The following is a 12,124-nucleotide window of genomic DNA, read 5'->3' as shown; positions in this document are numbered from 1 at the left end:
CCCCCCAGTCACATCAATGGGTGCCCCACCTGCCCCCACTCACCAGCTGCTGCTAGGTGGGGGGGGCAATCCCCACTGCCCCACGCTGCATGGGGTGCTCTGTCATGAGTCCCCCAACACCCCTGGCTCCCCCATCCCTGCCATGGGTGCCCTGCCCAGGCCAGCTGTGGCCTTTTAAGCAAAAAAAAAAAACTGAGAAAAGTCCCGGGAATCTCCACTCCTGCAGCTGGCCTCAGGGCTTCGGGGGCTCATGCAAAGCCCCCCAAATGGCCCGGGGCAGCAGGGGGCAGTGAGGATCATCCCCGCTGGCAGGAGCGGTGAGGCGGGGGGGGTGGGGCGGGGGGGGGGGGGGGTTCATTTTTGTTTTTTTTCTTAAATGGCCAGAGCTGGCCCAGGCGGGGCACCCGTGCGGGGGTTAGGAGAGCAGAGGGAGTCAGGGGGCTTATGCAGAGCCCCCCATGCAGCTTGGGGCCGTGTGGGGCAGCAGGGATCAGGGGGCAGCAGCCAAATCTTCAAATCAGATTCAGACAAATTGAATTGGGACAGTAATTCAAATCACCGAATTGAATCTATGTCCCCATAATTGGCTGAATCCAAATCCAAAGCGAATACTAGCCACTTTGCACAGGCCTCCTGATTTTCTCTTTCTGCATGACAGTATTTGTATTTGTATCCCTAGTACATTTGCTGCCACAAGGACATGGTTGTTTCTTGTGTTTTGGAACAATTGTTTTCTTCCCACAAAAACTGTCCAGATTTGGGTCATGATGGCCAAAAAGATTATCAGGAGGCTTGAGTATTGTATCTGCTTGTAGATTCAGTTTTTTACAAGCTGCCAAACCTAAAAAGGGTGTCACTTCCTGGGGTACAGTGAATGGGAGCATGTATGCTCTATTGTTATACCAAATGTTAGCAATGCATCTCACGTGCACTGGTACATATATTTGTTCCTGAATAGCCAGTTACTTTGACGCTTGTTGGACTCACTTTTGGTCTTAATTTTAATGTTCTACGTGTATATTCTGGTAAAATTTTAATCTGAGCTTCAGTGTTCAATTTAAATGAAACCATTGTTCCTTGCACTTTCACTGGTAAAACCCAGTCCCTCTCACTGCTTTTGCTTCCTTCAGCTATATCTATATAAAATTCGTCTGATATGCTCTCAACTTTATGCTCTTTAGGTTTCTAGGCTCTCGTAGCAGTTGACACAATCATTCCTCTTGTTACAGTTAAACAAAGCTTTTCAAATGCAACATGAAGTTTGAGGCCATGCTGCTTTGTACACTTGCTGAACACCAGCCTTTTTGCTCACGCTCTCTTACCATTCTCATTGCCAATGGAATATCCTACTCCGTGGATGTGGGCTGGCCCCAGCAGCTTTATCTAAGGTCCTGGGGGCCTTCTGGGGCTTCAGCTGTGTTGCTCCTGCTGCGCAGAGCCTGGCTGGCAGCTGAGTGTAGCGCTGGCCAGTCAGGCTCCGGCTTTGGGCTGCGCACATTGCCACCGCATGCACCACTCCACTTTTTTCCCCCTGCAGGTTTTTTTGACCCCTGGATATCCAGGGGTCCAAAATACCCTCCACATTGCTCCATTGCAGCACGGAGAACAACTGAATGTGCAGCATGTGGCGCCACAAACATGTCTGCAGCCCCACATATCACACAGCCAAGATCATCTGGACATGGCTGTGAGGTGTCTTCTTACCAACAGAAAATTTTACCCTGTGAGGTACCTTTTTCTGACCGTAGTCTTTCTTCCCTACTACATACACAACCCCCTCTTGGTGCATTCAGCTCTACAGCCTGGGCCTTCACAGTTTGTGCTGCCCTGGATATTTGGACCATCTTTTCTAGGGACAAATCTCCCTCATGGAATAGCTTTTCTTCTAATGAAGTATTTGCAATGTCACAAATAATCCTATCTAAGCAGAGATTCTGCCAAGTTCCCAAAAGCACAGTTCTTACTCATTCTATTTAGTTCAGTAATATACTGATTTATACTTTCTCTTGGTGCTTGTATGCACATTATAAAAACCCTGTCTTTTCAGGGTTTTATTTTTTTGGTGTACAATACTCCGAAAATTTGTCATTTTTCTCTTCTGCCCCTGTGGTTGCTAAAAGAAAGCCGTTGTCTGACCATGCTCAGACCTTTGTCTGAACATGTTCCAGTTCTCACCAAATTACCTAACTTCAGATGGGTAGGTGGAGGTTGCAAAACTTTCCATCTCTAACTGTTCTTTTACTTATGACTACAACTGTGCAACTGTTTTTCCTTCTACTTGGCTGCATTTTTCCACTTGCTCTCAGTTTCCAACTTGTGAATTTGTTAAATTCTTTCAGGTTCTTCCTCATTTGTCACTTCAGCCACCATGCAGTGGTCACTAGGTTCAATAAACACAGACAGAAGTGAATGAGATGAATTAAACAATAAATTTTATTGTGCAGCAGTAGGCAACCTCTGCAGACCCTTTTTCTCTCTCTAATTATGAGCAGACAAATGACCCTTTGTCTCTCTAATTATCCTGAGGGACCATTTCCCAATTCCCAGCTTTGGTAGTCTTCTAAATAAAGGAGTGTTTCTAAATTATAACTTCTATCGCTACAAGGGCCAACTGCTGCCCGACTCTGAATTAATTCTGGCTTATCCAGGCAGAGCAAATTTACACCTGCTATTACCATATTTCCTTGCTTAACACATGTGCCCCCATTTCCAGCAGCTGATTTTTGGAAAAACGGTTCATATATTATCCAAGAAAAATGGCATATTTTGTTAGTTATGTTCAGTCTGTTGGTGTTACTACATTCATCAAGCTTTAATTCTTTGCAATAAAATGGAAATGTTCACTGTTTACTATTTGCACCCTGCTGTCAGTCTGTATTTCCCTGGCTTTGAATTTGAATTTGGCAGATTCTTCTACTTCAGAATGTAAATAAAGTTCAAGTGCATAAGGGAGTCCAAAATCAAGTCCTTTACCATAACTAGATCCAATTTACATTCCATACAGTGACGTGAACATTCACACCACTAAATAATTGTTTTCAAGTTCATAGCCTGAGGTGACATGTGTCTGCAGACCACCCTACCATATGTTTTTCATCTAATCTGAATATTCCTTTTAAAAAGATTAACTGCAGTAAATGTTTCTGGTCACAAGGCACTATATAAAAATGCAAACCTATAAATATATCCAGTCTTTTAGGCTAAGACTTATCACGTTTTACATCAAAGTGTTATAAGGGCCTTGTTACATGGTAACTTTAGACAGTTTCTGGAGCTCTTAACCCCTGGACTGGCTGCACATTAACAAAGCACTTGTTATTTGGCTTAATGTTAAACCACTCCAGGGCAGGATTATCTCTAATCCAACCAATTTTGTTCCTGTTCCATCAATTTGTGGCCAGTCTCCACAGCTTTACCACCCAATTTGAAGTTTCCCAGCATTCCAGGAGGCAGTGGGCCCTCCTGAGTTGGAGCAAACTGGGGCACAGGGGTGCAGTGCAGCCAGGCACAGCACCTCCCCTCCCCAAGTACATCCAGCAGAGTGAGCAGCACAGCCCCAGGGTACCTGGTACTATGGTGACTCCCGCCACCGCTGGGACTGCCTCTGCTCCCAGCGGGAGCTGAGTAAGGTGCTCCAAGGGGGTGGGGGGTACCACCTCCCTGCTGCCACTCCAACTTGCTCAGTCCAATGAGCTCTGCCAAAGCCTAGAGCACAGCCCTGTGCAACACCACCAGGGATGGCAGTGAGCGCACACTAATAGTATCACACTCAGTGGGATCCAAGGCAGATGTTCGATAAAGAACTCTAACTTATCTATCCAGGGTCAAATCAGAACAGGATTCACCGTTTTTAAAGCACTTTGTGGGCCACAAAACATCTGTTCTGTTACAGCTGTAAAGCACTTTTTGTGCACTTAAAGCACTGTAACGTCTATAACAAGCCTTAATAATTACTTCACCAAAATAAAGCAAAACAAAAAAATATATACTCTTTCAGTCATTCATATCTAAAAGAGGAAATATTTTAATTCAAACACAATTGAACTGTCACAAAATGCATAAAAATCAAATTATATAAAGACATTTCTTGAAGCGAAGACCTTTGAGGTATGTCACTACATATTGCATCTACATACTGCAAAGATGTAATGCTGAACTAAGAAAAGCCCAGTATGAGGACATGCTCAGTATGTGTTTTGAGGTTTTTCTGAACTGAATTTGTAAAACAGTAGGCTGAAGTGAAATGCACTGTCAGCAGTCATGAAGTGCAATTTTGGAATGACATTTGCAGGACTCCAGCAGAACTGGAGAGTTGGTCTTCTGAGTGCTTTGAAAAGTCTGTAACAGTTATTCTTGCAATGATGAACTTGACTCTTTTTGCCACTAATAGCAATGTAGATCTGTTATAGAAACTGGAATTGTTTGAATACCCATTCGTATGACTTGATGTTATATTGTGGCATTTGTTCAATGGCCTCCCACAAAACTATTTTAAGCAAGTACATCCAGAAACTTGCAAGACTACTAAAGAAATAATTGTTCCTGCTAGTACATAAAACACATCTCACAGACTGTGAAATGACCTGCAATTTTCACAGGAATAAGTAGCTTTATCTTAAGCATTCTGGTGCTCCAGGTTTATATCAAAATGAGGCCTATTTTTACTTTATTAACTAAAGGATATCTTGTTCATTCTGCTCAATGTTAGCCACAAGATTATTTGACTCATTAGTATCAGAAACAGTTACTCTATTTTGATACAGGGAATTGTCAAAACCGGTAGCAGTTTGTTGCTGGTTGTGTCTTCTGTAGAGAAAATAGATGGTGAGGCCAGCTCCTATTAGAATAAGGAAGACCAGAGTAACCACCATCCCACTTAAACGGTGTGTAGGTGCAGCTTCAATTTTTTCATCTCCTGTTAATGAACACAAAGTCATTACTGCAAAATCTAAGAATTATTACAATAAATATTAAGTAACTGAGACAACAAAGGTCAGATTTTCAAAAGTTCTCAGCACCCTTACTTTTAACTGAAGTCATTTTAAATTGGGGGTGTTCAGAAGAAGATTAGGTAAAACATCTATACCTCTGTTTTTAAAAGCAGAGTTAAAAACTCTGGGCTATGAAAGAAACAGACCTCAGTTATATTAGCTTGCAATTCCCACAGAGCATGAGCAGGTAGACAGGCAGCTGCCATGTGTCAGCTGTTCTACATTACGTCTGCCTTCCAACATAACTACCTGTACTTTGATCATTTGTCTATACCTTGTATTTGCAATTTACGATATGTTTCATGCCTAAAACTCAGAAGGTATTTGGACAAATATCCATTCAAAAGACAGTTAGAACATCTTAAGTCACTAGGAAATTCACTGTGAAGGGACAACCTTGAATTCAGACAGGTTTGAGTTATAACAATCATAGTAGTACTTAGCTCTGTGCATGATTATTTGAATTTGTCCAATAGTATTTTTGTCAGAAAATAATGAATATTTTGGTTAAAAGAAAATCATGTTACCTCCTGATCTGTGTGGTGACTTGGTTGATTCTAATTCAGGAACTTCCAGGAAAAAAAAAAAAAAAAAGCAAAATAAACAAAAGATATTCAGAGCTTGTAAACCTCCCTTTTCCACCAAATTGTATAGTCATAAATAGTAAATTAATGAATATACAACATAAATGTAGTGCATTACCACATTCATTACATACATTTAAAATAAACTAATGAAGATGCAAAAACATGTAAAATATTTTATTAACATTATACCCAAATCAACAGAGCACTATCATTAAAACTTACAGAGAAGTCAATTTGAATTTTTGTTTATGTTTGTTTCCATTCCCAAAAAAATGTTTTTGCCTTTTGATTTTAGGACATTTCAGAATGTCAAGACATGAAGAAATATTAAGAAGCTGAATATTTTTCACTCTGCTTACCACCCCACAATATTTCCAGTAGATCCCTGACAGACATTACCCTTAAGACATAACTAACTAGTTGATCACTTCTTAAGTTGTGATCTAGCCACACATTCATTCAGTTGATGGCATGATGATAAAACAGGGAATAAGTCACAAAGTTGCTATACGTATTTTGTGTAATATATAAAATGCATGTAATAACTTTGTGCCTGGTTCCTATCACACCTTAAATAGAACTTGTGGCTAGTGCAACCAGCCTCAGGAGCACACCAGACCCCTTCAAGACTCGGGTGCACTCCTGCAGCTGGGAGCCCTAGTTGGCTGTCTGGGGCTTCCAGCTGGGGAAGCATACAGGAATCAATCTAGCTACCCGCCAGTACAGAGTGTCCCCAGGAGATCTCAGCCCATTACTGAACTGAGAGGAGCATTTGTTTTGGAAGCAAAATTCAAGCATCCACACATAATATCCTGCCCAGTGAAGCTGGTGTTTCAGGATCACCAACTCAGTGTTGGTAACATTGGCTTCATCAGGGATGCTGGCTTTTGTGTGACAATCTTCCCATTTGATGTGGAGGATTTTTTGGAAGCATCATAGTGATCTCTTTCCAGGCTCTTGAAATGACAATAGTAGGTCACCCATGTTTCATATCCATAGGGGAGTGGAGATGATGGCTGCATTTTAGACCTGGATCTTGGTGTCTTTCCAGAGACTGAGATGAATAAAGACATGCTGATGCAATGTCACAAAGGAGGCGCTTGCACACTGGGGATCCTGTGCTGGATCTTCTCATCAATGTTCACTTTCTGAGAGAGCTGGCTACCAAGGTAGGAGGAATACTTAGCTACCTTCAGGGCCTTTCCCTCAATCATAATATGAGGAGGGGGTTCATATTCATGGCCTGGGGCACACTGATAGAGCACTTTTGTCTTCTGGATGTTGAGAGAGGCCCAAAGTTTGTTAGGATTCTCCAAAAAGATCCAATACGCTCTGGAGGTTTTCCTCACTGTGCGCAAGGTTGGCGCAGTCATCTGTATACTGAAGCTCAAGGATGGGGGGTGGGAGAGTGAGTACTTTGGTCTTTAACTAAGAATGTACCAGATTGAATACTAAATGGATGGAGAGCTCTTCAATGTCAATTCAAAAAGGAAGGAGACCATTAATGAGAATAAGGATGACTGTCAAAAAAAAATGGAGAACAGATTTGGAGCAATGACATATGCTTGTTTAACTTCAGTTTGGATGAGAAACAGATCCATTTTTGATCCATTACATAGAACAGTCACAGTCATCTGGTCTAGAAGAAGCCTCTGGACCTTGAGGTTCTTTTCCAACATACACCTTTGGCCAGTACTTTCCACAAGGCTTATCAACTGATGGAATCAAAGGCTTTAATAAGGTCAATGAAGGCCATATACAGGTCCTGGTGTTGTTCCTGACACTTTCTTGGACCTGGCAGGCAACATAAATCATGCCAATTGCCCCATGAAATGATCTGAAACCACACTGAGATTCTGGCAGAATTTCCCCAGCAAGAGGTAGAAGATGCTTCAGGAGGATGCAGGCAAGAATTTTCCATGATGTGGAAAGGAGGGCAATACTTTGATAGTTCCCTCACAAAGACTTAATTTCCTCTCTTGAAGTTAGTCACTATGTTGGCATTCCTCATGTCTCCAAAGATATCTTTGTTGTTCCAAACACACAGAATAAATTTGTGGAGTCTCAGTACTAGTTCCTCACCACCAGCCTTGTAGATTTCAGCAGGTACATCGTTCGGTCCAGTAGCTTTGTTCTTGGTTTCCTTAATAGCACACCAGACTTCTTCTAGGATAGGAGGGTTGGCAAGGGATCCCTTTTCAGGGTGTTGGGGGAAGTATTTGATAGTGGTATCTGTTACAGTGAACTCATGGTTCAGGAGTGCCTGAAAGTACTCTTTCCACCTAGCTGAGATAGAGTCATTGTCCTTGAGGAATGTCAAGCCACCCTACAATCACAGGAAAGTAGGACCATGGGAAGGTGGGCCATAGATAGTCTTCATTGCCCAGAAAAAGCTATGTATGTCATGCTTGTCAGCATAAAGCTGGATCTCTTGGGTTTATCTTGCCACCAATGGTTTTTTGATTTCCCAGATCCTCCTTTGAACTTCTGCTTTGAAGAGCTGTTACTTCTCCTTCTTCTGCTGAAATGAAGTGTCATTTTGCCAAACAGAATGAGCCCTTCTCTTGCAGATGAGGATGGCTTAGATCTTGGTGTTGCTCTCATCAAACCAGTCTTGGCACTGATGGATGTTACATCCAATGGATTCAGATCAGGCTATATAGACAGCAACTGTAAACCCCTTCCTGAGTTCCTCAATATTGCATTCATTTGTGGATAGGGGAGAGAGCTTTCCATGGAGACACTGTTGAAGACATTACAGACCTTTAGGTCTTGAAGAGATTTTGTGTTGAGAGTCCTTTGCATTGCTTTTGGCTGTTTTTTGGCATTTTGGAACAAGCTGGATATTCATAAAGGATGTGACAAGACAGTGATCTGTCCAGCATTCATCAGCTCCTTGCATGGGTCACGTAATACGGACATCCATTCAATCACATGCTGTAACAATAATATAGTCAAGGAGGTGCCAATGCTTAGAATGAGGGTGTCTCCACATAGTCTTGTATTTGTCACACTGTCTGAAGATCATGTTTGTAATGACAAGACCAACTCCATGCATTTTCTCAGGTGAAGGATGCCATTGGCGCTGGATTTCCCTGCCATTGGAGCTGGATTTCCCTACCTCTTTCTTCCCAATGATACCATTCCAGAGTTCCAGGTCACATTCAACTCTGGTGCTGAATTCACTGTGGGGAATAATCTTGTCCTCCTTGCAAGTATTAGTCAGTATGTGCTCAAGATTGAAGCAGAATTGTTCTTTGATGTTATCATCAGCATCATGCATTGGAGAAGTATACACAGATGGTGATGGTGTACTGGTTGTTGATGAGCTTAAGATGGAGGGTCATAAGACATTCATTAATGCCCACAGAGAACTCCATAAGTTGACTGATGAACTGATTCTTGATGGCTAAGCTGACACCATGAACCCATCTTTCCTGGTCCAGTTTCCCCTTCCAAAAGAAGGTGTAGTGTCCGCCCTCTTCCCTCACCTAAATCTCTTCTGGTCATCTTGTTTCACTCAGAGCTACAATGTTAATGTTGTATCTCATCAGTTTCCTGGAGATGATGGCAATTCTTCTTTCTGGTCATGCATTGTCTTGGTTATCTATCAAGTTGTGAATGTTACATTTTGTGAAAAATCAGTATATTCCTATGATGTTTTCAATGGCTGAGAAAGTGATACCGCTTATGTGGTTATCCAGCTAGGAGCAGATAAAACAGCCTATGTTTAAGGCACCTTTTGTGGCCCTTTCGCCATGTGGGGTGACCAGAGAGGATCGTGAATAGGACTGCTCAGTCATGGTAGCAACTGTGGAATTGCACCCCCGTCTCAATCCAGGTGCAAGACAACCATCAAACTACCACCGCCTGCATGAAGGTTCATGCCTGGAGGCTGCCAGATCCACCAGTCCTGTCTTCATCACCATTTATCCATTGCCATAGGGCTTTTGGAGGTTGGTACAGGAGAGTGTGTTGTTTCCTGTGGTAGAAGCCTGCACATGACTGTTTAACATGAGGAACCTGGAGTGCAGAAATAACAAACACCTTTGACAAGGTGGAGATCTGAGCCCAGTGATGAGGGAAAACCCTAGATGACAGGAAACCTCCATCTTGTTGCAGCCTTCTTCCATCTTTACTGTCATTGAGGTCTTAACATCTCCTTCTCCCTGATCTGCTGTTGAGGACTTGTGGTTTGAACTATGGTTTGTCTAGAGCCTTCCCTCAGGCCTGCTCACCACGGGTGACCCTAATAGGAGCATGAGAATCTGGGCAACTGTTCTGAGGAACATTGGGAGCCTCTCCACCACAACAAGATCTCAGTCCATGGAGAGAAACAGCTATCACAAACATATAGTTTCACAGAATTCACTGGGCAAAAGGACTTTGTATAATAATAACAGTCATCACTAACAAAATAATGCAATATACTGAACTTACTCTTTGGCATTTTACAAACAAAATGTCTGTCAAAACTGCAGTAATAGACTCTCCAGCTTCCATCTGAAGCATCCATGAGAACACAGTTTTTACTAGAAAAAGTTGAAGGCTCGCCTTCTTTCCAGTTGACAAAATCAACTGCTTTGTTGTTTATCCATGTCCATTCATCTAAAATTAAAGTGATAAGTACAAAATATAAAATGACAAGGTTGACATTGAATTAATTAATTGGTAAAATCAACACCTGACTATATTCCATGATTCAGTTTTCCTCCCATAGCAGAAAAATACACTCAGCTGAGAATGTTTTATGCCTGAGCTTTAGCAATTTGAATATTAAGTGCCATTATCTATGATGTCATAGAAGAACATAACACTAACTATACTGCCAGGCACACCAAATGTGTTAAAGATTAAAACTAAAGAGACCTTGAATTTGCACCAGAATTTGCACTGGGAGCCAGTAGTAAAGGTGAAGCTTAATATTGTCTCTGAAGTTCTTTGGATCCTGGCCTCCAAAGCATGCTAGTGATTTTGACTCTGACTATATCCAAGACTGGAGAATATTTCATTTACCAGGATCTGCTCAATTATTTAACACCGCCTTATTTTATCAGGCCAAACTGAATAACATCATTCCCTATTCAGGTCACTACCACCTGTCTCTTACTGATTGCAGGGAGGCCCAGGTCCTAAAACTAAAGCTAAATAGAAACTTGTTTGCATCATAATTTTGAATGGAAATTTTTGAGTTTTCAGTGGAAAGAAACAAAACCTGAATAACTATGCCTAAAAAATAAAATAATATAAAATAAAATGATTTGGAAATGCTACTTTAGTTTCCCATGGAAATGTGTGTTCCTATACTTAATGCAATAGACTCCCCTACCTAATTAAATATTTCTTTATGCAACGCAGCCTTTGCTGTTGATAAGCTGCCTCAAAAAAATCATGGAGAGATCTATCCAGCTGGGGAATCTTGCCTATTTAGATTCCTGTGTTACATGCTTTAGGTGTCAGAGTATGAAAAGATGTATATAGCTCGCCTCCTGGTATCCAAAGTTATCAAGAGAAACAGAAACCCTTGAAGGACCTACTGATTGAGTTTACCTGAATCCCACCTCCTGGAGCTCAATTCACCACCAGTCTTTGCAGATCCAACATCTCTTAACTTCAGTGCCTCTCAGCTTCTCCATACCCCAGCTTTTCAACAGGCCCTCACATATCTTTTCCAAGCTCTTTGGGCATTTTTACACATGTTATGAGACGCGGCACTGGGAGCATGAATTAGCAAGCTGCGCCAATTAAAACAGCTTATATGTTACATGTATCAGTGTCACTGGGCATCCCCACACTGAAAAAATGGTGGTGGGGTGCTTTAAAATAAAGTTAATTGCGTGTGTTTTATTTCAAAGCACCCTGCCTCCATTTTTTCAGTGAGGAGATGTGTGATGACACAGATGCATGTAATGTGACAAACTGTTGTAGCACGTTGATTTCTGTGCTCCAGCAGACTCGATTAATTGAGTCTGTTCCATCTCATTAGATTTCCAGAGCATTGGAGCAGGCTCTGTGCATGTGTATAGGAGTTTTTGATACCTGGCTCTCCCAGAACCAAGCCCCCAGCTCTGATGATAGGCTTGTGTGAAGCTTTGGGTGATGATTTGATTCGGAGGAGATTAGGCCTGATTCGGTGGCTGAATCTCCAAATCGAATCAGGGGACCAATTAAAAGGTCTGAATCAATTTGAAGCTCTCCGAATCGTCAGAAAAGACTCAGAGAGCTTCGATGATTTGGACAGTCCCCAGTGGCTGCACCAGGGAGCTGCAGACAGACTCCAAGCTGATAAGTAGGGGGAGGGGGAGGGGACCATGGGGGAACCCCTGCCAGCCCCCATCTCCTCCCTGCTCCCTCAGCCCCCCTGATCCCCAGCTCCCCATGACTGTCCCACCCAACCCAGCTCCCAGCCCTTTAAAGAAAAGCCCCGGTGCTTACCAGGTGCTGCCAGGTGGGAGAGCAATCCCCGCTGCCCCCCACTGCCCCACGCTACATGGGGGTCTCTACACAAGCCCCCTGACACCACCCCCCCACTCCCCTCCATGGCTT

At 42.5% G+C, this 12,124-nt stretch overlaps 1 protein-coding gene across 1 annotated transcript in view; it reads right to left on the bottom strand.

The window, feature by feature from the left end:
* Positions 1–2,419: 2,419 nt before the first annotated feature.
* LOC102382026 (macrophage mannose receptor 1-like) overlaps positions 2,420–12,124 on the bottom strand; it is a 63,735-nt gene continuing 54,030 nt past the window's right edge. The window contains exons 28-30 of the mRNA XM_006036379.3: positions 10,019–10,186; positions 5,519–5,560; positions 2,420–4,915 (exon numbers count right to left, since the gene is read on the bottom strand). Coding sequence (XP_006036441.1) covers positions 4,674–4,915; positions 5,519–5,560; positions 10,019–10,186 — 452 coding nt within the window. The 3' untranslated portion in view covers positions 2,420–4,673. The remainder of the gene's footprint in view (positions 4,916–5,518; positions 5,561–10,018; positions 10,187–12,124) is intronic.

This window comes from Alligator sinensis, unplaced genomic scaffold (genome assembly GCF_000455745.1).
Source record: "Alligator sinensis unplaced genomic scaffold, ASM45574v1 scaffold995_1, whole genome shotgun sequence".
In the NCBI taxonomy this organism is placed as follows: domain Eukaryota; kingdom Metazoa; phylum Chordata; order Crocodylia; family Alligatoridae; genus Alligator; species Alligator sinensis.
The sequence above is the reverse complement of the archived record's forward strand: the minus strand, read 5'-3'. Positions and strand labels throughout refer to the sequence as shown.